The sequence below is a fragment of the Diplotaxodon limnothrissa genome, linkage group LG3 (assembly GCF_057381915.1).
Source record: "Diplotaxodon limnothrissa isolate DT_005_m linkage group LG3, D_limnothrissa_male_GT1.1, whole genome shotgun sequence".
Lineage (NCBI taxonomy): Eukaryota > Metazoa > Chordata > Actinopteri > Cichliformes > Cichlidae > Diplotaxodon > Diplotaxodon limnothrissa.
In genome coordinates, this window is record NC_140598.1 from 13,617,369 (window position 1) to 13,645,046 (window position 27,678).

Consider the following 27,678-nt stretch of genomic DNA (forward strand, 5'->3'; position numbering starts at 1 on the left):
TCTGTTGTCAGGGCAACTTCTCGAGATGTGACTCAATATGCAAATTAGTTGAATGAGTGGGGACAGAAAAAAAAGAAAAACTCAAGTTTCCTGTCTGAGACATGAGTGAAGTTTGCATTGAGAGAAATATATCTGTGACTGTGTGAGAAGAACTGTTTGGTAAAATATATGATAGCAGCCGCAGGACAATTAAATAAAGTCTGTGACTAAGTGCAGTCGTGCAGATTTGGAGAAGAAGTTTATAATTTAGTGATGACACATTGTTATAAAGTGTTTAGAAAGGGCTTAATGGGAATATTACTGTTGGGCAAACTGTGCGGCTTTAACAAGATTTTCTGTGTATTTAGCAGGTGAAACTCTGTCAGCTGACTTCAGACTGTCAGGAAGCTGAAGAACCTGAGGCCAACCACTGAAACATGATGTGGGCAAAATGAACAGAGGGAGGGATTTTAAAGGTGAACATTTAGGACTTACTGCAAATGTTACTATGTCAAAGTTACTGTGACTCAAACAGAGGAAATTCTGATTTTTTTCTTTCCACACCCAGCATGTTTTGGGTGTTATATGCTATTAAATACTTTTAAATAAATTAAAAAGTATTTAATAGCATATAACACCCAAAATATGCTTCGGTTCACATTTAACTCCAGAAAATCATCAATCAAAACATGGATATTACCTGACCACAGATTCGTGGTGACGTCACTGCTCTTTTAACTGTTCGGTGTCTTTGTTTGTTTGCTGGTTGTAGAAATGGTTTATATGAGCTTTGAGCTGAGAGTCAGAGGTTTCTGTGGACACTGCTCATGTCGGCACTTATATTTCTGACCTTTTCTTATAACCGATTAAACATGATCTCCTCCCTTTTGCCCCCATTTTTGGTGGTGTAGGTACAAATGATCAGGCATGACTTTCTCATAATAAATAAGATACTGCAAATAATTATTTCTGCATTTGTGCGATTGAAGTGAATTGAAAATGTGTATGAAATGACACTGTTTTAAAGATTTGGCCTAAATAATTTTGGAGTGAATGAGTCTAAACATGATGACCTAACTAGTGATATCCTGACACACACACACACACACACACACACACACACACACACACACACACACACACACACACAGCATGTTATGCCAGTTTCAGCTGAAACTATGTTTCAAACCATGTTCGGGGTTTTTAGTTCACCATTTATGAGGCTTCAAGAAGAAAATAAAAGACAGATCTGAATGTTTGAAAATGTTTTGGAAAGATTCTGTAAAGATGAGATGAAAAATACTCAAAGGATAAATTTAATTGGTTTATTATTTAGATAAGTTGAAAAAAGTTAAACAAGTAAATGAAGAAACAAGGTAAAATGAAGTAATAATGAAAAAAGTTAAACAAGTAAATGAAGAAACAAGGCAGAGGAGAGAAAAGCCCAACAATCCCCTCTGAGCAAGCAGTTGGCGACAGTGGGGAGGAAAAACTGCCTTTAAACGGGCAGGAACCTCCGGCAGAACCAGGCTCAGGAGGGGACAGTCAACGGCCGGGACTGGTTGGGGGGGTTAACAGAGGTGGAGCAAGACGAGGCTACATCAGGTGAGGAAGCAGTAGCGTCTCTCCTCCGGAACAAGTGGAACCATTTTCTCTTTTTTTTCATGCACTTTTCCACGAGCGCTTTTTTCTCCAGGATGAGATTTCTCAGCTCATCGATGGTTTCTGCGTTTTGTTCTTCAAGTTTCTCACATCTTTGTTCCACCTCTTCCAATGTTGCTTGTTGTTCTTCAAGCTTGTCTTTGAGTTGTTTGGATGTTGCCTCCTGTATCAGCTTGTCCTTGTGCATGTCTGCATTTCTCTGTTGGACCTCTTTGTGCTTGTCTTCTAACTGTTCGTTTCTTTTCTGGATTTCTTGGAGCGTGAGCTGCAGGTCTTCATGTATTTTGTCTTCTTGTTGTTTTTGCGCCTGCATTTGAGTGTTTTCACGCTTCAAGTTATTGAATTCCACCAAAATCCCCTTAACGAGCTCGGAGTTGTTTCTTGCTATCTGATCGATCCTTCTCTGCATCTGTGAGCAGCGTTTCTCCAGTTTGTCCTTTTCTTCTTCCACTTTAGTTGCTTTGTCCTCCAGCTGATTACAAAACTCTTGCAGTTTTAGATTTTTAGACTCAAAGTCCTGGACGATACGTTTTCCTTCTTTCAGTCTTTCCTGCTGTTGCTCTTTCTGTTGAAGAAGGTCTTTATTTTGGCGCAGTGTTTCATCCAGGCTTTCTTTCAGCATGCGGTATTTTTCCTGCATGCTCTTCAGTTCGTGCTGCATGTCTCGTTGCTTTTTGTCCTGCTCTTCCTTCTGTTGGAGGAATTCTTTCTTTTCTTCCACAGCTTCATGGAGCTGTCTTTGGAGGAGCCGATTTTTTCGGTCCATGTATTGGAGATCCCGTTGTATCTTATCAGTCATCGTTTTCTTGTCTTGGAGCTGGTTGGTCATTTCTTTTAGTTCTGCACTCTTTTGCCTGTTTTCTTTAATGAGGTGCACAATCTGCTCTCGGCTCTGAGCAAACTTGATTCCCCAGCCCTCATTAATAATTTTTATGTCCGGCTGGCGCTGTTGTCTGTCTTCCAGCTCTTTATTTTGGGCTTCCATTCGTCTACATTTGTCCTCCAGTTGAAGTTTCTCTTCTTCAATTTGTTGCATTTTTTTCTGGAGAAGGTAGTTTTCCTTCCTACTCTCCTCTAACGCCCTTTGGAAGGATGAGACGCCATTTGGGGAAATTGGCCGGCCACGCCAGGAAGGAGAGGCGGCGTAATCTTTTTGAATTGGTTGTTTTTTTCTTGGAAACATGTTGGAGTTTCTATACGATGACTTTGAAGAGCTTGTGGTGAACGTTTTGTAGGCTGCAAACACAGATGCTGCTGAAACGAACTAAAACTTGCTGTTTCTCACCCCTACTTAAGGAAAAACATCAAAGGACTTAAGATTCTTAAGATCTATGACATCATCACTCCCTAAGCCAATGAGATTGTCACAAGACATTTTGGAATGGGGTTTTTTTTTTTAAACTGTTTTCAAACTTAACTTAAAATTTCAGTGTTTCCTGGTTGTGGACTATTGGTTAGTCCAGCCGATTAAGAAATTAATTGTCACAAACATCCCTAATATTATATAACAGACGACAGAAAACACGAGTTTTTTTTCTACTCAATAGAGGTATAATAAAAGTTTTTTTAATTATCCTACTTTTTATAAAAGAGAACATTTATTGAAGATTATGTATTTAATTAAAAAACTCTGTTCATCTAAAGCAGGGGTCAGCAACCTTTAAGACCCAAAGAGCCAAAGAGCCATAATTGGCCTATCTGGGGTTGAAAGGCTCGATAAATGCACGGCGTTTCGCCGGGTACACCGGCTTCCGCGAGTGTGACGCTTATTTTGAGCGATGAAAAAATAAGAAAATATAATTTTATTTGTATATTGCAAAATCACAATAATCTTCCAATTTAGAACTACAAGTTAAAAAAAGAACTAACATAAATAAAATACACTTCAGCTAATTTATTTTCACAAACCACGCGGAGCCGCACTATAAGGACTAAAGAGCCGCAGGTTGCCGACCCCTGATCTAAAGGGTTTAACAAAAAGGGGGAGCTTCCTGCTGGAAATTGAAATGTCCCCATGTCCCCACTGGGCGATCGTGGCTCAAGAGTTAGGAGTTCGCCTTGTAATCGAGCCCCGGCTTGGACAGTCTCGGTCGTTGTGTCCTTGGGCAAGACACTTCACCCGGCAAGACACTTCACCCATTGCCTACTGGTGGTGGTCAGAGGGCCTGGTGGCGCCCCAGGGTGGCTGTAGCTACATCACCAGTGTGTGAATGTGTGCGTGAATGGGTGGATGACTGAACGTGGGTGCTTAACTAGTTAAAAAAACAAACAAACATCTGTCTCTTATTTTTTATGTCACACAGGAAAGAAGCTTCAATGTCTGATGAGAAGACATTAATTTGTTGGTGTTTGTGGTGTTTGGTGCAGTTTTCTTGTTTTCTGGCTTGTTGTTTATTTACAGTGGAGATGAAGATCTCTAACAAGTTGATTTGTTCACATTTGCGCATTTTTAAGAGGAATGTGTTTTTTTGAGTTTGTACACTATATGCATGTAAGGCAACCGTTTCCTTTTTCTGTATTTTTGTGTGCTGCTCTTTTAACAAAAGGGAAACAAAAGACATTTAAATCGACCTCAGATGATTTGTTTAAATTTTTACAAGGTCTTACTGAGGTGATGCAAAGTGAAACATGCTTCTTTTTTGGTAATGTGCTGGAAAAGCTTGAAAATTGACCTTGAATGTGCTTAAAAAGTGCTTGAATTTGACCCTAAAAATGTGTATGAACCCTGCATATATTGCAGTATTTACATTTTATAGTAGGAATTTCATGGCAACAGCTAATCTTTATTTTGTTTACTGGGAAATGAAATGCTGCCAATTCACAAAGCTGTGCTTCAGCTGCACTTCCTGTTGTAGACTTGTGATGCACACAGGCTCTGTTCCAGCACTCAGCATGTTCTTCCTTATTTGCTCCACCAGGGGGAGCTCCTAAACTATGACATCCTGATAGGAGTGAACCAGGGAGAGGGGCTGAAGTTTGTGGACGACAGTGAGGACAACGACGGCATCTCAGCTGCGGCGTTCGACTACACCATCTCCAGCTTTGTTGACAACCTCTACGGCTACCCAGAGGGTGAGGACGCCACCTCTGTACACTGCCACTTTTTCAGTTATTCCATTTTACAGCCTCCTCTCACTTAACTGCATTTTGCAGCATCATCAGGTTTTGTCTCATTAGGAGCCGCGTTTGTTGATTTGTTCGTTTTTTTCTGTTTGCTGTATTCATTAAAATAAACGGATAATCGTCAAAATGACAAATGTGGACAATTATCAAAGCTTACATTACAATTCTGACAGCTTGAGTTCACATGAATTTTCAAAAGAATATAAAAAGCTGTGAAAGTGCTTTAAGCGTTTAAAACATGCGAGTAAAGAATGGAATCAGTAACATGTGAGCCCAGTGAAGTGCATCAAACAAGACAAGCGTGCTAAAGAGAGCCACTCATCCACATCACGGCGTGTCTGCGCCTTAACCTTTGAGGCTCTGTGGGCAGTAATGCTATCATCCCCCAGGTAGTCGGCTCCCAATCTCAGTGTCGGTGTTTCTGACAGATCGGCCTGCGAACCCCTCACAGCCGGACCACAGTCACAGTACAGACATGTTTGGATAATGCAGTCATGCTTCCTCTCTGCTGCCTGTCACTCCTTCTGTTATCAGAAAGAGTTTTTTTTCCTCTCTAGATTTCTCACTCGCTTCCTGTTTACGGACCACCAGTGGGTGGCACCAGCTGTGGCCACTGCCAAACTCCATGCTGAGTTTCAGTCCCCAGTTTACTTTTACACGTTCTACCACCACTGCCAAACCGAGACGCGGCCCGGGTGGGCCGACGCCGCGCACGGAGACGAGATACCTTACGTGTTCGGCGTACCGATGATCGGTGCCACGGACCTGTTCCCGTGCAACTTCTCCAAGAACGATGTGATGCTGAGCGCTGTGGTCATGACTTACTGGACTAACTTCGCAAAGACTGGGTAGGCCTCATGTCACAGTAGTGTAAACTGTACACGTTACTGTATGTTCTCTGACAGCCTTCTAGTCATCTTGAATACTTGAATCTAGGTTGCTAGTTTAATTCCCGTGTGGCTTTGAAGAATTGAACATACTGGTTCACCAAAAGCATCCAGATCCCAGAGCAGCCGGTTGGTCTTAGATAGTTTAAAGGTTGCACAGAGAATGGGCCTCCTGTCTGTATTCAGTGTATTGATGCCACATGTTACTTATAATGGAGACTGAATATAACTTTGAACTGAAACGTTTAACCTTTATGCTCCACCAGGGACCCCAACCTGCCCGTCCCTCAGGACACCGAGTTCATTCATACCAAGCCCAACCGCTTCGAGGAGGTCATCTGGACCAAGTTCAACTGGAAGGACAAGCAGTACCTTCACATCGGTTTGAAACCTCGTGTCAGAGACAACTACAGAGCTAACAAAGTGGCCTTTTGGCTGGAATTAGTCCCTCATCTTCACAGCCTGCACGACGTGCTCTTTCCCACCACTACGCGCTCCCCCGCAGGCCGTGACCCCGGCACCATGAGGCCCAGAAACAACGTTCCTCGAACCACTCGTCATCCTTACCCTACCTTCCCATCAGATCCTGAGCCCGAGGGCTCAGAGCGCCCGCCCCAGGACCTCTTTCACAGACACACCCGCGACTACTCCACCGAACTGAGCGTGACAGTTGCAGTTGGAGCGTCGCTCTTCTTCCTCAACATCCTGGCCTTCGCCGCCCTTTACTACAAGCGTGACAAGCGGCACGAGATCCGCCGGCTGTCCCCTCAGCGGGGCGGCCCCGCCAACGACCTGGCTCACAGCCAGGAGGAGGAGATCATGTCCCTGCAGATGAAGGACTGGGAGCACGACGCTCACCACGACATGGAGCCCCTGCGACCCCACGACATCCTGCGGCCCGCCTGCCCTCCCGACTACACCCTGGCGCTGCGCCGCGCCCCCGACAACGTGGCGCTGATGAAGCCAAACACCATCACCGTGATCCCCAGCACCATCACCAGCATGCAGCCTCTTCACGCCTTCAACACATTCCCCTCCACCGGCCACAACAACACCCTGCCCCACCCCCACTCCACCACCAGGGTATAGTAGGGACAGGCCCGACACAGCGCCACCTAGGGACCAGGAACACTGGCTCTGCTACCGCTCTGGAAGGGAGGCCTCTAGACGTGGGCCTTCGTTCTGTCCTCTTATTCTCTTCTTTCTCCAAAAGCAACTACACCTGCTGCGTCATGTGCTGTGAAACTTGGCAGCTCCCTCCACTGGTGGCATGTGGAGGTGCAACTGAAGTGTCCAGCAGCAGATGAGCAGTTTGGGGTGGGTGACTCAGATCTTTCAAAGATACTGTTTTCAAAGACGGTCTGCTGTTTCCAGGCTCAAGACCTCCAACATTTGTCAAAGGGACGAATGCTCTCTCGCTCCTCGCTGTTTTCTCTTTTTTACGTTGGCGTCATCTCTTTTTCCATCTCCTGTGTGTTATGTGCACATTATGCTTCTCTTTTCTACATCCGTGTTTTATTACTGCTCTCTTCCTCTCATTTGACACGCCTCCCTCCTGCTCTTCTCTAAAAATTCCCGATCTGCTGAGCAGTTTGGAGGGGGAGGCGTACACTAAACATATAACTATGAAAACACTGATATCTTTCATTCGACCAGCATTTTTAGGTGCCAAGTACTTAAGTACTGCTGTGTTTCATTTCTCATCGAGGGAGAAGAAAAACCAAAGAAAAATAGAGTTTCGCTATTTACCGTCAACTAACAGAGTTCTGTCATGTTCTCATGACAAAGTGCCAAACTGGCCTCAGTCGTGATTTTCTTTCTTCCATCTTCTCTCTTTTTGTTGTTTTGTTTGAAGCATTTGTTAAATTGTTGTTTTTTATTGTGTGGAAAGAATTTTTCTGAAAATATAGATATAGAGAAATGATATTATATATAGTTCTATATAAAATGTGTACAAAGGAGAAAGTATATAAAAGGGTTTTCTCAGTGGGGGATGCATGAATTATTTTTAAAGACGCGGGGAAAAGGACACTGTACCTGTCGATGCACGTTTCCCAAAATCTAAACGAGTCATATCGCTCCATGTTTGCTACTTTTGGTTTTTGGTTTTCTCCCGCAGAGTAAGAGCATCGCAGGAGCATCGCAGGAGCATCGCAGGAGCTCCTGAAGTCAAACGACGCCTCCCAGCACTCATTTATTAAAACGGAGTCGATGCCAAAAGTCTTAAACGTTAGAATCAAAGCAACAGCTGTGAACTCAGTCATGGTGTCATGTGCAGCCTCCGTCTTACTGTCACTACTTTTTCATTTTAGGGTACGTGAGGTAAAGCGTCCGTCGATGTAGCTTGATTGTACAAAACTATTTTTCTACGTTATTAACAAAACAGAGCAGAGACTGATGCTGCTCCTGTCTGACCCCCTTATGTCTGCCACATGTGTATTCTGACTTCATATCATCACTGCTCCCTCCCTCCTCCTCTCTCCATCCTACACCGCCTTTGTTATTTAACACCGACCCCCCCCAAACTGATAATCAGACAAATTCCCAAACAGCTGACTTCACTGTGTCGACACCGTTCCTGACTATTTCTGACCTCAGCTCAGCTCTGCTATTATCCTCACATTAAGGGTTCGTTCACCTGCCTGCAGATGATCTGTGAGCGTCGGTTGTAAATTAAACTCTAAGCACACTGAGGGTAACCGGGAGGCGTTCAGGGCCTGCAGTGCAGAGCTGCAACATGAAAAAAAGGGATGGGGGCTCAGATCTCCTGAACAGGGTGGAAACAACACGGTGGGTTTGTGCTGTTTGTGATTCCTGCTCCGTCACTCTGGTGGAGACCACTGCAGCTCAGCAGCGCTCCCTGCTGACCCTCTGATGAAGATGTCAACAGTATGTAAACTGAGCTGATGTGCTGCTGTTTGAGCCCACGTGGTAGCGTACGTCCAGTATGGGAGAACTTAGTCACCGGTGCTGTCTTTGCTTGTGCTCTAGCTTTAGCCTGTTTGATTGTTTGTTTTCTATTTTATTACTGCCTAAAAGGGGAGGTGGGGGAAACACATGCCTGACTTCTCCTGTCAGAGGTTTTGTAAGCTCAGTGGAAGGGAAACGTGCACAATGTAAATCATAAAACAACTGAGTGGGGCTGTGCTGCAGGTGGATCAGTGCTGTGGACAGTAGCTGTGGAAAAGAGACTGGACAAAGACTCTCAGCCTTAAATACAGGACAGAGGATGATCCGATCATCTTTCAGCTAACAGTGTCGAGCAGAAGGACGGCCAGCTGATGCGTCCGTACGAACCCTTTTGTACTCACTCCTGTGTATAAGGAGGTGGCGAGGGGTTGTGTAGTTAACCTCAGTGATAGGTTTGTAGCATAAACCTATTCGTTGGAACGTTAAGGACAATTTAATTACATAGCAAAGCAAGACACGAGTAGGCAAAGTTCTTCATGTTTCCCGTGCACGGGAGAGAACCGGACAAACGCCGTTCCTTCGCTTGACCCCAGTTGCTCTCGTCCGCTCCCCCGTAACACTGCTCTTTTATTGAGGTTACATGAATATACATATGACGTTCATTAACATATGACGTCTACATACAAACAAAGAGTACGTTGCCTGTGCGTGCGTGTGCGTGTGTGTGTGTGTGTGTGTGTGTGTGTGTGTGTGGTGGGGGGGGGGGTCAGAGTGTGACCCCATAAAGACTTCCCTAAACCTGCTGGTCTGGAAGTCCAGCAGTTCATCTAAACAAAAGGCACTTAGCCTAAATCAGATATAGATACATTTATCCTAAATGAACAGAGGGAGTGACTTTAAGTCTGATTTCAGACTATGTCAGTATTAGTTAAGCCAAGAGTCGGCAAAAGCTTTATGACCCGGAAAGTTCTAGTTCCCACAACATATTGTTGGATTAGTAAGCAAAACTTTTCTGTGATGAAGATTTTTGGGGTCGTTGTTTTAGTGATGGGTTCATTCTGTCAGTTAGCTTTGGCTTGTTTTCTTATTTCAATAGAGGGAGTTTTACTAAACATGGACATGTCGAGGAGCGGCTCATTATTTCTGTAACAGTGCACTTAGAGAAAACTGTCAGGTGTCGCCCCCTTTGGTGATGATGTTTTGTGCTCTGATGAGCTAATAATCAGCTCTCTTTTCCTCCTTCTTTGTTCTAAGCAGGCCTGCAAGATTGAATTAACAGCGCTGTAAAACATTGTTGTGAGAGCAAATATAAGGTGAGCTTTTCCAGATTACAATGGGCTGAGGAAAAGGTCACCTGTGGGAACCTGCGAGTTCCTGTCTAAAGGATTGCAGCGAGTCAATCCAGTCCAAGATCATAAAGAACTCTTTTTCTAAAAACAAAAGAAAGAACAAATAAATGAGCTCATATTGATGAGGGTGGAGACTCTGATGCTTTGCGCGTGAGGCTCCACTTGTCTGCTGTGCAGCCGTGACAAAGACTGGACCAGCGTTAGGATGAGTAGATGTTGACAAACAATTCACGACGCCGGTAAGAAAAGGGTGGATGCTTTGCTTTGCTTTTGGCAGGAGCACAAGAGAGAGAGAGGGAGACCGAAAGGTTCACATGAGAGTGGAGCTGCAGACTCCACCCTTGGGCGGCTAATTTTGGGTTGCTGATGTTTGCTTTAAGAAAATGTTGTTTTATTGACTGGGTTTAGATGATGGTGTCACATTATATTGTTGGGAAAATGCCAAATGCTGAAGGGGAGAAAATGTTTGATATTACTGATGTTACCATTAACCAAAGCAGGCCACTGTAGAAGTCAACGACATTTTATAGAAGGAAAACAGAACCAAAGCCAAATGTAGGAGTTATATAGGGGATTGGTGGACTTGTCACATTCCAAATCCAGTTATGGAACAACAAACACTGGTCCAAGGGAAAGGGCAGGTGATACGAGGTGGTGCTGGAGGAAAACGAGCAAAGTAAAGACAGCAAACCTATTTTGGTTCGATTTGATAAAGTCAGATTAAAAGAAGTACCATGACACTCAGAGGATCAACGTGAAACTAAAACATACGCACATTTTGTATGAAGCACATGACTGATAACTGTTGTGTTTTAAGTTTAGTTTCTTATAGCACAGAGTGGATCACAGTGAGGGAAGGACAGGGGGGGAACTGAGTTTAAATGTGAAGTTGATGCTAATATACAGGTTTTGTTTCTAGGTCGTTCTGGGGATGCAGGCTCTGGGTGGAGCCAGGAGCTGAAAAGATCGAACATGATAATTAAACTGATTTTATTATTTAAACACAGGTTTGCAGGCCCGGAGCAAATATACTCGAGAGGAGAATCGCTGAGGTTTCCTGAGAAATGATCTGATGAACCTTTTTCTTTTAATTTTCTAGTTGTGGTTTTGTTTGACACATGAAGATGTGTCAAAAGGGGGAGTTTTAGGTCTAATTTGAAACAATGGATTATATGATCGATGATGCAATTCTACACTGCAATCATCGAGTCCATCCTCACCTCCTCCATCACCGTGTGGTACGCTGGAGCCACTATCAGGGACAAACAGAGACTGCAGCATGTTGTGCGCTCTGCTGAGAAGGTGATTGGCTGCAGACTCCCATCTCTGCAGGACCTGTACGCCTCCAGGACACTGGGGCGTGCAGCTCAGTCACAGCTGACCCTTCTCACCCTGGACACAGTCTGTTTGACCTGCTCCCCTCAGGCAGGAGGCTCCGGTCCATTCGCACCAGAACCTCTCGCCATAAGAACAGTTTCTTCCCCTCTGCTGTTGGACACATGAACAATAACCGTATGACTGTTCCCACCACTACCACGTGACCCTACGCTGTGTTCACTGCATCATTCCATGTTTGGCCCTGATCACCACCTGCACTCATGTATATATCTATCTACTTAGCACTTTTAATCCTTATTTTTATTTTTATTTAAGTGTTATATGACAGTATGTTTGCACTGAAGCACCGCAGCAATTTCCTAATGTTGTAAACCTGCTCAACATTTGGCAATAAAACCGTTTTTGATTCTGATTACTGTCAGCATTTTAATCGCTAGTTTAAAGGCTGCAGCTGTTGCTCTAACATAAATGTAACAGGCCTCAGTGCTGGTTCTAATAGTCTGAGCTGCTTCCAGCTTTATTTGTGAAGAGCACAGCAGCTTACAAAACACGTAGCTAGCTCGTACAGCTGTGACGTTAAACTTTCATGAGCTAAGATGACCTTAAAATAACGGGGCTACGTGTGGTGATGCTAGCGTTAGCCACGTTAGCGCGTTAACTTCACAGGTGGTCAGACTGAGTAAACAGGCACTAAGTCAGAGGTTGGGCTCTCCGTTTCGCTGCAGGATCCCTTCATTCATGCAATTTATGCAGTTTATTAAAGTGCAATTGGAAAAAGGATTTTGAAATGCAGTTTTTAAAAGCATTTCAAAAATCAGTTTATTAAATGGGAATTCAAAAATGAATTTACAAATGCAGAATTTATTCTATAATTCATTACTTAAGCACAGAATTCTTTATTTCGATGCGCGTGGCTCTTGTGGTCCTCCATACAGGAGTGAGAACGTGTTGGCATTTGGGTCCTCCTTCCCCTCATCATAGTCTGCCACGCAGGCCGTGACAGAAAAGCCCACTAAAAGAACGCCCACCAGACCAAAGCAATGGTTTTGACTTGATCAGCATTAACCCCGCCCCCTGACTTTGATGGGTGAAGCTGACAAATAAAATGTATTTATGAACAGCGATGCAGGGCCAGGAGTAGCAACGTGAATTAAATAAATACATCATTAAATAATTCATTAAATGTGTCAGTAAAATAATCAAAATAGAAAACAAACCAATAATTGATTAAATATGTAATTAACTAATTTGAATTGTATATAAACAAATATTGAAAAATTTTAAATGAAATTAATGGATAATTCATTATTAATATATATCTTTAATTGATTATGTAGATTTTTTAAATTAATTACTGAAATAGTTCATTCATTAGTGATGCATTTATTTAATGCAACCATAAAATTATTGCTAGTTTAAGCAAAATAAATTTAAGACATCAATATTAAAGGTTAACTTATGATAATGAATACATGCAACTATAACTGATGACATAAAAATGAGGATTACTTAAGCTGAAGCCAAAGTGCTGACTCATTTGTCATGTTACTCTCAAATGTTTTCCCTAATAACAAGAACATAATTACACTTTAGCCACAAGAGGGCAGCAGCATTAATATAAGTCACATGTATATAAAGGTACAGTGATTATATTACAGTGATTTTGACAAAAACAAAACAGTTGATGGCAGTGTGTTTTTCCATGACAGAATAATTACGCACACCCCACTTTGCAGTTATTTATTGTAAAAAAATGTTTGGAATCATGTATGATTTCCGTTCCACTTTGTGTTGGTCTTTCACGTGGAATTCCAATAAAACTGATTCATGTTTGTGCTGTAATGTGACAAAATGTGGGAAAGTTCAAGGGGGCCAACACTCGGACCGGCGGCCGCCTCGGGTCTCTGCTCCTCCCGCCTCCCCTTTCCCTCATCCACCTGCTGCCTCTGTGGAAGCTCCGCCATAGCCACCACCAAACAACTGACTTATTTCTACACATCGACCAGCATCCGGCCAATCTGCCATCTTTCATTGTTTATACCGTTACAAAAAAAAAAAAATCATAAAAAAACATCATTGGCCCAGAAAAACGAAAAATCACCATCAGTATGCCCGATGGCCAGTCCAGCTATGGTCGTGCCATCAGTTAACCCTTCACGTGGCAGCTGTGACACGCGTGCCCAGGGTTGCCGACCCCTGCTCTAAAGCATCTGATTTGGATTCCTGAGATCAAATATATTTTCCTTTGTGTTTGTTTTCTTCCCATTTGTGGCTTTAATGTAGTGTTACATCCTGTTTGTTTGCTTCCATCTGTATACATGTCCAGATTCACTGTTATGTTTCTATTCTTACATTGCTGTGTGATCACTGTTCCCTCTGCTGACTGATGTGACCTTTTGTATCTCACACTGATACTTGTCATATTTGTATCTGCGCCTAAAAGATAAAAAGTTTTCCATGCTAAAACACAGCTCCACCTCCTGCAGTTCTCCCTCTGAACCACTAGATGTCTCTGTTATCTAAATGAAGACGTGCAGCACAGCAACCACAGCAGCGCTCAGATCACACGTGTCCTGTTATTATGTATAAAAGCATGAAACAGGTGAGACAGGTGGGATCAATATTAATGTTGTGGAAATATATGAAAAAGCAACAGAAGAGTGTAAACATTTCCTGTTTCTAGAAAGATCTTTCAGCTCACAGCTGCTCACAGACTGTATTTACAAGTGACAAACTGCAACTCTACAGTACATCTACAGTATATATCAAATATATTCTGTATTCAAATCTATTGAGTGATGTTTGAAAGTCTTTCCAGGTGAGTTTGATCCAGGAGGGTCTGAAGCCAGAGTCAGACAGAGACTGTGCAGAGACTGTAGAAGGACAGAGCAGCAGCAGAGCAGTCCAGATACACTGATGATCCTCTGTCAGATCCAGAGGGACACACAGGGATGATGCTGGACTCTACATTGTGTCTGACAGTGGAGCTGTTCTCAGAGCAGTTCACTCTGCAGCACTGACAGTCATCTGCACTTCTTCTCATTCCTCTGTCAGTCACTGCTGGATGAAGCTCTCCTCTCCACCTCCCAGTAACATGGCCCAGTCAGAGCGTCTCTACACACAAGCTGCTGCTGCTTCAACCTCTCTGGATCATCAGGACACAGCTCCTCCTCTCTCAGCACACACACCGTCCTGTTTACCATCATCAGCTCCACCTGCAGAGAGAAGAAGGAAGAGCAGAGGAGATAAACGAGTGTTTCCAGAGACTCTTCATCAGCTGTCAGTCAGTGATGCAGCACATCCAGTATAAAGAGCAGCAGGGACTTCAGTGCTGGGACTGTACTAGGACTCATTGTTGCTTCACTTTTTCTAATCTTTGGATTTTTATTGAAGTTGATGAAAATGTTTTTCCCTCCTAGTTTGAGTTTGGACTTTCATTCATTAGAAGAACCTTGGTGTGTCCACTCTGAGCTCTGTAGGAACCCCAACAACAAGCCCAACAATCCAGATGGACGGTTCCAGCTGTTAACTGGAGGAATTCCATCCAAACATCTGCTCTCACTAAATTCTTCCTCACCTACAGACTGTGTTCTTCACTGCTTTAAACTTGGAAATGAATGCAGTCATTGGTCTGCGTGCTGCTTTGTTCAGAGAGCTGATTGGCTGTTGACAGTGTTTGATCAGAGCGTGTCAGCCGTTACCATGGTGACCATAAAGGTCAGAAACAGGAAGTGTTTGTGTCCAATCCTGAAGCCTGTCACCATTCTCCTCTCACAGCTTCACTGAGAAGCTGCAGCTTTACAGGAAACACTGGATCTTTGCTTCATACTGACTGTGTTTAGTACAATACTGCTGACAGCACCACCCACTCACTCCATCACTCTACTTACTCCAGAGTCTTCAGTCTGTAGTCTGGACTCTGCTGAAGATCAGACAGCTGCTTCACTCCTGAATCCTGCAGGTTGTCGTTGTATCTCAGGTCCAGCTCTCTCAGATGGGAGGGGTTGGACTTCAGCGCTGCTGCCAGATAATCACAGCTGATCTTTGACAAACCACACCACCTCAATCTGTACAAGGAATGAAAGATGTAAGTTTATTAGACAAAGTGTGAGCTTGAAATCATTCAGTGTTTCATCATCTGTTCACAGCTGAAGAAGGTTCAGAATGTAGAAGTTTAGAAAATGGAAACTCCAAACAGCTGAAGCCAACAGGAAGCAGCTTCAAACAGGAAACTGTGCAGAGTTTCAGACTATATGTCCTGATGCAGCCAGTTGGATTTTGGAGATTTGAATCTCTGTTCTGTGACTAAGTCCTTGAATCATTTCTTCCAGTTGGTCCAACAAGACAGACTAAGTGTTGGACATGTGTTGTGGCTCCATTAGGGGAGCTTCTAAATGTGATGTGATGGCCCCTCTGGGTCTGTCAGGTCACAGCACTGAAGAGAGCTCAAACTGGGCACACAGTTGTTCCAGTCTGGACCAAAGACTCTATACTGGGACTGAGGGACTGCTCTGACTGCACCCACTGGGACTTTTTAAAGGCTCATGTTCTCACTTAGATCATCGATTTCTACTTACATCTCTTTCTGGGAAAAATGGGGATTACTTTGGAAACAGGAAGTATTTTCCCCAATAAGCAGCCCTGGATTAGTAAATCACTCCCACATGTTCTCAGGCAGAAGAAGCTGTCTTGTTATGAGGGAGAGAAGAAAAAGATTGAGGCACAGAAACTTGTTGAAAGAGAGATAAAGCAGCTAAAATCAGGTGTAAAAGTAAAGCAGAGGATGAGCTGAATAAAGGACACTCAAGGCTGGCTTGGAAAGGAATGAAGTCCATGGTGGGGATGCAGAACAAGGAGCAAAGATGAATGTGATGCTGAATCAGCAGAAGACTTGGACTCATTGGATTCCAGCTTTGATATCATTGATTTCAATGAAGAGCTTTGTGATTGTAGCAAAGGGCTGGTAGCTCTGAGAGTCCCACTGATGAGGTGTTTGTGTGGAAATCTCTTAGTGGGACCAAAGAGAGAAAAAGCCCTGGTCCTGATGCTGTGGGAGGGAAATGATTGAAGTGTGCTGTGAGGAACTGACTGGGAGATTTTCACACATTTTCCAGTCCTCCTTGGAACAACAGGAAGTTCCCAGCATATGGAAACAAAGGTTAAGTGTCCTATGGCACTCAGTGATGATGGTGCTGTGGCCCCACCACCTCCACCTCTTTGTAAAGGAACTAACTGTAATCTGAAGCTTCAAATGGAACTAAGACTTCCTCCACTAGGTGGCAGTGTCTGATGAGAAAGTGTTAGTGGAGCTGGCCTGGAGTCAGAAACAGGAAGATGCAGGATTTGGGCTGAAATGGGGAAACGTGGTTAGCACTAGTGCCTTAAAGCAAGAAGGTTGTAGGTTGAAGCTTGTTGGCCTTTCTGTGGAGGTTGGATGTTCTCCCACAGTCCAATGAAATGCTGCTTAGGTTCATTGGTGCTTCTAAATTGGCTGTAGGTGTGGATGTGAGAGAGTGCTTCTCTGTCTCTCTCTGTTGGCCCTGTGATGGACTGCTCACCTGTGCAGGTGGACCACGCCTCTTGCCCTATGACAGCTAGGGCACAGGCTGCAGCCCTGTGAGCCTAAGCTGAATAAACAGTTAGCAAAAATGATCCATAGATGGCCTGAAATCCCCCAGTTAGCAGTTTGGTAGATAGCTATGACATGCTAATCCCATCCAGCAGCTGTATTCTACCTGTAAGCTGATCCCTGCTGAGCCAAAGCACTTTTTCATATACAAATTACAACCTTTAATAGAAACCTATTGGTCAGCATCTTATTAGCCTGCTGTTAGCTTCATTCCACAGAAAACTGAGAGAAACTAACAGAGTTGATAAAGAATAAAGAGAAATGTGCTGATTTAAAGCCTTTGAAGTGCTTCAGATGATCTCTGTCCACTTCTGTCCACTCATTCATTCATGTAAGCTTTCTAATGCAGCTTTGATCTTCACAGTCTGCTTCATGAAACTCATTCTAACCCTGAATGTCAGAGTGTTCCTCCTTCTCTTTCCCATCATTCATGCTGGCAGTGGAGGAGATTTGGATGTTGGACTGTGTTTTGGATGATGTGTGTATGTTTGTGTTGGACTGCTGTCTGTAAAGCAAACGCACATTTTGCTTTGGATTTCAGTGTCAGACAGACTTTAAGGTGGAATGAAGAGTTGGAGAGTTTCACAGTGAATTATCCAGTGGAGGATTTTTCTTCTTCTTTGAAGGTTTGAAATGTGAACATTGTTCTGCTGCAGTCAATGGACTAAACCAGAGAAGAAGAAAACAGACTTTACCATGAAGATCCTCAGTGTGGATCAGTATAATATCAGCCTGATGTCTGCAGTTTAGTGTCAGCACAACTTTCACATCATATTCATCTCAGCACAACTAAAACATGCTGACTGACCTCAGAGTTTCAAGTCCACATCCTGGACTCTCCAGGAAACCACACAGATGCTTCACTCCTGAATCCTGCAGCTCGTAGTTGCAGCTCAGCTCCAGCTCTCTCAGATGGGAGGGGTTGGACTTCAGTGCTGCTGCCAGATAATCACAGCTGATCTCTGACAAACCACAGCTCTCCAATCTGTATAAAGAATGAAAGATGTAAGTTTATTAGACAAAGTGTGAGCTTGAAATCATTCAGTGTTTCATCATCTGTTCAGAGCTGAAGAAGGTTCAGAATGTAGAAGTTTAGAAAATGGAAACTCCAAACAGCTGACAGAGTTCATACGCCTTTGTCAGGGTCAAATTCAAGCAAGACCATGTGAAAATTAAAACACATCATCCTAGGTGAACTTAAACACCTTTGTTCCCCTTTTGTTAAGACATAGAAAAGTACACCACACAAAAATACTGCAAAAGGAAACGGTCGCCTTATATACATAGTGTATAAACTCAAAATGCACATTTCACTTCAAATTAAGATTAAGGCTTTGAACAGATCACATAGTTCAGTTCAACATATAAGACTTTAAGAATGCACAAGCATCTACTTAAAATCTATTTAATTTATCATCCATGATATTATTTTGTACAATTCCAATGTATTTTGTTCATCTCCCTTAAATAAACAGGCAGTCTTAAAGTATGAAATATTCATATACAAACACATATAAATGTGTGTACTGTCTCAGTGGCTGATAGTACCCCACAGGCCTCAGTGTGAGCTTGAAGACATTTATAATGTTTAAGTAGTTTAATGTGCAGGTGCTGACGATAAACACATTTTGAATGAAAGCCGGGGAACTTTGGTAGCACAGAAACAAGTGGCTATTCTTTGTGACTATATGGATCACTCACAATACCATTATTTCACACAAAGGCACCAAATTAATACTCAAAAAAGCTGCAGCAATACACACAAATATAAACAGTACTTGGTGACAACTTTGCTTTTAGCCTTTAACCCTTCTTGACTACTTTTGATGTGGCCTCTATATTTTACCTTTAAAAACAGTTTATCTTGCCAATCTGTTATTTTCTCATTTTGACCAACTGTATCAGCACAATTTATCTAAATTCAGACAAAATTTAAAATACAAGTAGAAAGTGATATTTTGACTGTAAAAACCACACACATGTTTAACGAATCATCTTCATAACTTGAAATGCAAATAGAGATTGTACATTTTTAAAAATACGCACACGTTTTGCAAACAACAAAGTTATATGGTACTATTTACCAAAAAATGCAGCCAAGGCTCAGACGTTTTTCATATAATCATTTCAAACTATTTACAGAACAATCAGGTGTCAAACAATAGTTTGTGTCACTCTAACACATATGAGAACAGCACAGGGATAAACCTGCAGGTCTGACAGCAGGTGTGTCACTCAGCGTTTACACTGCAATCTGCCTTTGTTGGCTTTAAGGCAGCAACTGTGACGATCACTAGTAGAACTGACACACAAAACAAAACAACAGCTACACACTAAATACACAAGACAACAAACTAACTTGAGACCAAACACGGTAAACGTCACAAATCTCTCACGTATCAAAACTCTCTCTCTCTTTCGCTCACTCGCTCTCTCTTGCCGGTCACTCCTAAAACTTCCCCCTTTTGCTAAACAACCAAATGTCATGTTTCCATATCATTTTTGATTGGTCGACATGGTACATTTTCCCACCTATAGGGCTTTGGAGCGTAATGTCACGGGAGATGGGCCATGCCCCCTTCCGCCATGACAGTAGGCCAGCCAAAGGATACCATTTCAGCTATGGATCGTACGTGTTGTGTTGTCGGTTGCAACGTTAGATCACACGATCGTGAAGGCAAGAAGCTGGATAACGGGCTCTCTTTTCATCGTTTTCCATCCTGGAGGCAACGTGAGGGATCCCATGTATCCGATATTACTAAACAAAGACGTCAGGCTTGGATTGCAGCGGTGAGACGAGCGGATATCGAGTTCTCTGCAATCCCCAGCTTTTTGTTGGTTTGCTCACGGCATTTTCTTTCCGGTGAGTTCTAAATTAATTCATATCACTCTTGAAAGGCTTTTAGTGTTATTTTCAATGTGCTGAGGTCATAGATAATGAGATAAAACATGCTAATGTGTGATGCTGCAGAACCACATCATGTCGACTGAGTAGCTTATGATTTGGCATTATTGCAGGCAAACCAGCATATGAAATGGATGTAACAAATCCAGACTGGGCACCAACACTGCACATGGGGCATGACGACATACCTGTATCAGACTCGGACCGGCACGCAAGGCGTACGCAACGGAAGCGAAAAAGAGCACCCATCAGAGGTAAACAACCCCCCCCCCCCTCTAAAAACATACTAAATTGCTATCACTGTACACTAATCCGCACATAACTTCCAGATGAATCACACACCTGTCATTGGAATATTGGTGTACATTTACCTTATGTCTAATTTTATCTTACAGGCTTTCGTTATGCAGCTGCAGAGTCTGAAGGTGTGCCCCGTGCAGAAGTGATTGATGAAGATCTGACAGAAGACCAACAGCAAAATCACAATGTCATGGAGGCAGTGGACAGCAGTTGTGTTGGACAAGTGGAGGTTGAGGTACCAGCTGCAAATGTGGATATACTGAAGAAATGTAAACCTTTTAAAATGATGACAGATTACAAACTCTCAGCTGTGTCTGTAATCAAACCTCTGTAACTTTGCTTCACTTCAGCAGCATCAGCTCATGTTCACATGTTGATTCATGGTTTGCTTCAGTTTTTGATGGACTGCAGAATATTTTGAAGGTTATCTGCTATAAAAAGCCAGAACAGGAAAATCTGCTTCATGTGTTTCTGTTTGATCCTCAGTGACTTTGACACAAAGGCCTCTGCTGTGATGATCACACCTCTGATCAAGTCTCACAGTGTCAGCTTTGTTTTTATACATATGGATATGTGCTGATAAATGATCAGAGTTATAATATTTCCCACTGTCTGCTGTGTGCCGTGACCTTTGACCTGCTAAAGACAGTCAGCTGTGGATTATTCATTGTTGTGTCTGATACTTAGAACTGTGAGGAAGAACACTACACAGTTAATCAGGGTCCCCTCTCTCTGAATCAGGAAAGGTGGGCAGGCCGCGTGTGGGCCGCGGGCCATACGTTGAGTCTCACTGTTTGAAATGTGAACATTGTTCTGCTGCAGTCAATGGACTAAACCAGAGAAGAAGAAAACAGACTTTACCATGAAGATCCTCAGTGTGGATCAGTATAATATCAGCCTGATGTCTGCAGTTTAGTGTCAGCACAACTTTCACATCATCTTCATCTCAGCACAACTAAAACATGCTGACTGACCCCAGAGTTTCAAGTCCACATCCTGGACTCTCCAGGAAACCACACAGATGCTTCACTCCTGAATCCTGCAGCTTGTAGTTGTCACTCAGGTCCAGCTCTGTCAGATGGGAGGGGTTGGACTTCAGTGCTGCTGCCAGATAATCACAGCTGATCTCTGACAAACCACAGCCCCACAATCTGTATAAAGAATGAAAGATGTAAGTTTATTAGACAAAGTGTGAGCTTGAAATCATTCAGTGTTTCATCATCTGTTCAGAGCTGAAGAAGGTTCAGAATGTAGAAGTTTAGAAAATGGAAACTCCAAACAGCTGAAGCCAACAGGAAGCAGCTTCAAACAAACACAACAAGAGAAAAAACTCTGAATGTTTCACATTAAAGTCGTACATTTATCATAAAAACAGGACAAAGACTTGAAAAAGTCGTGTTTTTCCTTCCAGGAACCACAAGGCTTCACTTTTAAAGGTGAAGTGTGAAAGAAATGGACATATTTGAAGTCCAACACCTTTTTCCAGTCACATTATTAAAGCAGACAAACTACAAGCTCATTTTCATTCCAACAAGTCATCTTCTGACCTGGACTAACAACACTGGTCTCTATGTGCAGCTGGCTGTGAGACCAGTGCTCAGGGAGCGTCTACAAAGTGCAACACTGAAAGAACATCACACACTCATTTGCTTCTATCATCCAACCTGAAGAGGAAACAGAGACGGCTCCCCTTCAAAGTAAAAGCTGCTCCTTTTGGACACAGTATCAAAGAAAGTCTACAGTATAACATAGAAAAGACAGAACAAAGTTTTGGTTGTTTTTAAATTGTGCAGAAATGAAACTACACTAAGCTCAATTATGTGACAGACATTTCATCCCATGTCAGTTTGGCCTCATCCTGGGCCGGATTATCCAGCACACACTCTGACCACAGGCCCAGGGGCCACGCACAGCTGGGCTCCATCCAAGAGACAGGAAACAAACCAACACAATAATAAAAAGCACCATGTGATCTTCTTACATCTTCAAGACAAACATAGTAAAAACATCAGCACATTTGTTTCCTGATAAAATGATGTGACAGGTAGAACAGAGTAAAGTGGTGGTGTTACAGCCTTTCTCCCCTCTGCTGCCGAGGCTGTTAGTCTCTCCCAAACTCAGCTACAGGACTTCCAAATGAATGAAAGCAGCAGAAGTGGCTTTACAAATGAAAGAGGAAGAGGAGAAGAAGAGGAGAGGGAGGCCACCCTGACCATCACTCCAGCTGAAAACATCACACTTCCATTAAAGTTGGTGAGGAAATGTTGAGCAGGATGAGCTGCTGGCTAATCTGGAGGCTGTAGCAGCAGCTCACAGTCACAGTGGATTTCCACTCATGAAAAAGCTCTGGCTGCTTCATTTCTCATCTCATATCAGAGACTTTAATGCTTCACTGAAGCTGTACTGTGATGCTTCCATATTCCAGTGAGGCCTCCATAATGATTTCAGCTGTTCTGTACACACACTGTGTGCCCTGTATGGCTCAAAGTCTCTGCAGCCTGTTTTTATCTGCTATCATCAGATCTTCATCATCCTCATTCACATCCCTCACACACTCTACAGCCTCATCAGCACTGACTTCATCTTCACTGACTGATGGAGCACAACATGAAACTGTGGAGGCTGAAACTCTGTCCTGTCAAACATCTCCCCGTCACCACTCCACTTCTGTCAGCCTTTAAATGAACCCTGCTCAAGTCTGTCACTTCTGTTTGGAGCCAAAAGAGGTTAAAGATTACGCCACTACATTCTTGTCTAGAAAATATTAAAGTGTATTTGGTGACACACAAAAAAGGGTAAAAGTATAGTTTGGGTCCACACATGTCCAAACCCTGGTGTGTAGGCCTACTTAGTATTGAGAAAAGCCCACTAAAAGAACGCCCACCAGACCAAAGCAATGGTTTTGACTTGATCAGCATTAACCCCGCCCCCTGACTTTGATGGGTGAAGCTGACAAATAAAATGTATTTATGAACAGCGATGCAGGGCCAGGAGTAGCAACGTGAATTAAATAAATACATCATTAAATAATTCATTAAATGTGTCAGTAAAATAATTAAAATAGAAAACAAACCAATAATTGATTAAATATGTAATTAACTAATTAGAATTGTACATAAATACATAATGAATTATTTTAAATGAAATTAACTGATAATTAATTATCAATATATTTTTTTAAATTAATTATATACATTTTTAATTAATCACTGAAATAAATAATTAATTAGTGATGTATTTATTTAATACAACCATAAAATTATTGCTAGTTTAATCAAAATAAATTTAAGACATCAATATTAAAGGTTAAATTATGATAATGAATACATGCAACTATAACTGATGACGTAAGAATTTGGATTTTTTAAGCTAAAGCGAAGGTGCTGACTCACTTGGCATGTTAGGCTACGTTCACTCTGCAGGTCTTAATGCTCAATTCCGATTTTTTGATCAAATCCGATTTTTTTATCTGCTCGTTCACACTACAAATAAAATGCGACAGCAAACGCGCTCTAGTGTGAACGCTCAAAGCGGCCCGCATGCGCAAAAGAAGATGTCACACACAACGTGCTCTGTTTAGACCCAGAGCAAACAATATTGTTTGACAGATGACCCTTAATATAAAGACTTCGGACTTTACGTTTCCCAATTTTTGCTTTAAGTTATTTTGTTATTTACATAATAATGTAAATAACCTAATAATGATCCTTATTGCTGTTTTAGAGGAGCGGTGCTTCAAAGGATAGCTGCAGATTTCTGTCAGAATCTGCAGATTATACAGTACAAATAAAAAGTTCACGTTTCTCCAACGCTGTCTTCCCAACAGTTTCACTGACATCTACACGGGATGGCCAGGAAGCGTTTGCGATGTCTTATCGGGCGCTGATAATTGGCGTCTGTCTTGTGTTGGTGACGTAAAAGACGGATTTAATGCGACTTGACCATTCAAACAGCAGTCGCTTTCTAAAACATCGGATATGTATCGGATTCAGTACCACATACGAAAGTGACCCAGATCGGATTTGAAAATATCAGATTTACGCCGTTCACACTGTCATAGCATGATCGGATATGGGTCGCATAGGGTCAAAAAAATCGGATTTGATGCGCTTTCGCCTGCAGTGTGAACGTAGCCTTACTCTCAAATCCTCCCTAATAACAAGAACATAATTACACTTTAGCCACAAGAGGGCAGCAGCATTAAGTCGCATGTATATAAAGGTACAGTGATTATATTACAGTGATTTTGACAAAAACAAAACAGAGGTTCATGGCAGTGTGTTTTCCATAACATACCAACCAAATTAAATAATAAAAACTTCATAACTTACAGAACTTTTTTAGAGGCTTTGACCACTGGCAGCAGCCTCAGAAGAGCCTCCTCTGAAGCAGAGTATTTATTCAGGTCAAACACGTCCAGATCTTTTTCTGATGACAGTAAGATGAAGACCAGAGCTGACCACTGAGCAGGAGACAGTTTATCTGTGGAGAGATGTCCTGATCTCAGGGACTGTTGGATCTCCTCCAGTAGAGAACGATCATTCAGTTCATTCAGACAGTGAAACAGATTGATGCTTTTCTCTGCAGACAGATTCTCACTGAGCTTCTTCTTGATGTACTGAACTGCTTCTTGATTGGTCTGTGAGCTACTTCCTGTTTGTGTCATGAGGCCTTGCAAACGAGTTTGATTAGTCTTCAGACCCAAGAGAAAACGAAGGAACAAGTCCAGGTGTCCATTGGGGCTCTGTAAGGCCTTGTCCACAGCACACTGGTAGAAGTATTTCTCTGTCTCAGAGCTTGTTTGTTGTTCTTCCAGCAGATTGAGTCCAGAGTTGATGACGGTCAGGTGGACATGAAGAGCAGCCAGAAACTCCTGAACACTGAGATGAACAAAGCAGAACACCTTGTTCTGGTACAGTTGTTTCTCCTCTTTAAAGATCTGTGTGAACACTCCTGAGTACACTGAGGCTGCTCTGATATCGATGCCACACTCTGTCAGGTCTGGTTCATAGAAGATCAGGTTTCCTTTCTGCAGCTGATCAAAAGCCAGTTTTCCCAGTGACTCAATCATCTTCCTGCTCTCTGTACTCCAGTGTGGATCTGTCTCAGCTCCTCCATCATATTTGATCCTCTTGACTTTGGCCTGAACCACCAGGAAGTGGATGTACATCTCAGTCAGGGTGTTGGGCAGCTCTGCTCCCTCTCTGGTTTCCAGCACATCCTCCAGAACTGTAGCAGTGATCCAGCAGAAGACTGGGATGTGACACATGATGTGGAGGCTTCGAGCTTTCTTGATGTGGGAGATGATCCTGCTGGCCTGCTTCTTATCTCTGAATCTCTTCCTGAAGTACTCCTCCTTCTGTGGGTCAGTGAACCCTCTGACCTCTGTCACCATGTCGACACACTGAGGAGGGATCTGATTGGCTGCTGCAGGTCGTGTTGTTATCCAAAGGCGAGCAGAAGGGAGCAGGTTCCCTCTGATGAGGTTTGTCAGCAGCTCATCCAATGAGGTGGACTTTCTTGTTTCAGTCAGGATTTTAGTTTTGTTGAAGTCCAAATTAAGTCGACACTCATCCAGACCATCAAGTATGAACACAACCTGGAAGTCTTCAAGCCTGCAGATTCCTGATTGGTTAGTTTGATTAAAGAAGTGATGAACAAGCTCCACCAAGCTGAACTTTTCCTCTTTCAGCACATTCAGCTCTCTGAAAGTGAATGGAAATATGAACTGGATGTCCTGGTTGGCTTTGTCTTCAGCCCAGTCCAGGCTGTATTTCTGTGTTAAGACTGTTTTCCCAATGCCAGCCACTCCCTTTGTCAGCACTGTTCTGATTGGTTCGTCTCTTCCAGGTGAGGCTTTAAAGATGTCTTCTTGTCTGATTGTTGTTTCTGGTCTGTCTGGTTTCCTGGATGCTGTTTCAATCTGTCTGACCTCATGTTCATCATTGACCTCTGCAGTCCCTCCCTCTGTGATGTAGAGCTCTGTGTAGATCTGATTCAGGAGGGTTGGGCTTCCTGCTTTAGCGATGCCCTCAAACACACACTGGAACTTCTTCTTCAGTTGGGCTTTAAGTTCACGTTTACAGAGTGGAGCAAATATTTCTGAAGGTAAGAAATTCAGAAAAAAATATTATATAATAAATATCATAGCCTTTCAGTACCCTGAAAGGATGAATGTCTATTGGTCCATTTCTTGAGCTATTAGGAAAGATCAATATTCAGTCTTTAGAGAAATTCTCTTACTGCTCTGCAGATGGTCAGCCATCTCATGCTGCTTAAGTCTCCTCAAGAAGTGGAGTGTGATCTTCAGAAATGCTTCTCTGCAGCTCTTTCTTTCATCTTCATCCTCTCCTTCAAACATCTCCTCATCCTCCATCTGGCTCTTTAAAGTTTCTGGGTGATCTGGACTCAGAAGCTTCTGGATCTTCTTCAGCTCGTTCTTCACAAACATGGTGATGTTGTCCTCCAGCCGCTGGAAAAGAAGACTATATGAATTACCCAGTGGTAAATGGACTGGTTCTTATATAGCTCTCTTTGATACTCTGTGCACACAAAGCATTTATACAACATGCCTCATTCAACCAAGCACATTGTTCTATGCTTAAATACTTTCTTTCACACTCTGATGGATGCATCAGAGGGCAGCTTGGGTTTAGTACGTTACCCAGTACATTTGCCAGCCAGGGTTTGATTCACAAACCTAACTAGTAGCTGACCTGCTCCCCTCCTGAGCTACAGTCACCCCAATCTGACTGAAATCATGGAGCCCAAACTCTGATTTATGTTGGACACACTGACAATCCTCTGGTCCACAAAGTGCAGCATAGAGGTGACTGAAAAGAACAAATTTAAACGTAGTACTACAAACCATAACCACAGAGTCCAGGTGTGTTTGATGCTGCTGTGCAGACTGACCAGTGGAAACCTCTGCTCTCTGCTGGTCCACTCTGTGGAGGAGTAATGTATAATTAGCTCATGTTATGTCTGTCCACACACAGACACAAGCTAAAGGTCCATGAAGTGATGTTTGGATGGGTTCAGTCAATCAGATGACTGTCATGGTGAAGCTTTGCTAGTCCTGCTGATCCCACTGAGAATTAACAACTCAGTTTCCAGATGTCTGTAGTTTTCTGCTCAGTTTCTTTAGTCCCAACAGCTCTTACCATCTCCTGCATAAAGCTTTCCCTCCATGCTCAGATGCCCTGGAACAAGGTGCTCTCTTTATATCAGTGACTGGTTTAAAGTGACAACTCGCCAAACTTTGTGTCAGCAAAAGTAGTTCTAATGTTTCTTACATTTATTACATTTTTACATTTTTACACACACAAATCAATGAACGCAAAAACATGAACTTTTCAGATATTTTGTTTCACAATGTTACAAAACTCAGTTCAAAACTCCACAGTCTGATTTACAAGTACAAAATATTTATGACCACAGTTTGAGCCGATGTATGTCCCGAGTCTGTGGACTCAGTGGTTTTGTTTTGATTGATATTGTCTTTTGTTACAATTTCATTCTGATTAAGATTTTCTAGTTCTGAGGTTTTGGTTTCTGTGTTCCCTCTGTACTGTGTTAGTATTGTGTCTCTGTGTT

General features: G+C 42.7%; 3 protein-coding genes and 1 pseudogene across 4 annotated transcripts in view; 1 reads left to right on the top strand and 3 right to left on the bottom strand.

The window, feature by feature from the left end:
- LOC146634600 (protein NLRC3-like) overlaps positions 1–27,678 on the bottom strand; it is a 720,577-nt gene that overhangs the window by 77,773 nt on the left and 615,126 nt on the right. The gene's annotated exons all lie outside the window — the stretch shown is intronic.
- On the bottom strand, positions 1,581–2,824 carry LOC146634602 (uncharacterized; annotated as a pseudogene).
- On the top strand, positions 2,842–6,740 carry LOC146634603 (neuroligin-2-like). Its single transcript, XM_085349599.1, has 4 exons — positions 2,842–2,861; positions 4,526–4,730; positions 5,299–5,612; positions 5,918–6,740. The coding sequence occupies exons 1-4, from the start codon at positions 2,842–2,844 to the stop codon at positions 6,738–6,740; spliced, it is 1,362 nt and encodes a 453-aa protein (XP_085205725.1).
- On the bottom strand, positions 17,667–27,375 carry LOC146634604 (protein NLRC3-like). Its single transcript, XM_085378099.1, has 5 exons — positions 26,951–27,375; positions 26,326–26,554; positions 24,414–26,184; positions 21,057–21,233; positions 17,667–17,862 (listed from the first exon to the last, which is right to left on the bottom strand). The coding sequence occupies exons 1-5, from the start codon at positions 26,951–26,953 to the stop codon at positions 17,667–17,669; spliced, it is 2,376 nt and encodes a 791-aa protein (XP_085234225.1). The 5' UTR covers positions 26,954–27,375.

Excerpts from the sequence above, each read along its gene's own strand:
- LOC146634603 (XM_085349599.1), top strand. The coding sequence starts at position 2,842 with ATGACTTTGAAGAGCTTGTG. Across the intron at positions 4,731-5,298 it reads AGGGTGAGGACGCCACCTCT|AAAGAGTTTTTTTTCCTCTC; the intron begins GTACACTGCCAC and ends TTCTGTTATCAG. Across the intron at positions 5,613-5,917 it reads ACTAACTTCGCAAAGACTGG|GGACCCCAACCTGCCCGTCC; the intron begins GTAGGCCTCATG and ends ATGCTCCACCAG.
- LOC146634604 (XM_085378099.1), bottom strand. Across the intron at positions 26,185-26,325 it reads GGCTGACCATCTGCAGAGCA|AAATATTTGCTCCACTCTGT; the intron begins GTAAGAGAATTT and ends TCTTACCTTCAG. Across the intron at positions 21,234-24,413 it reads AAAGCCTCTAAAAAAGTTCT|ATTGTGGGGCTGTGGTTTGT; the intron begins GTAAGTTATGAA and ends TTCTTTATACAG.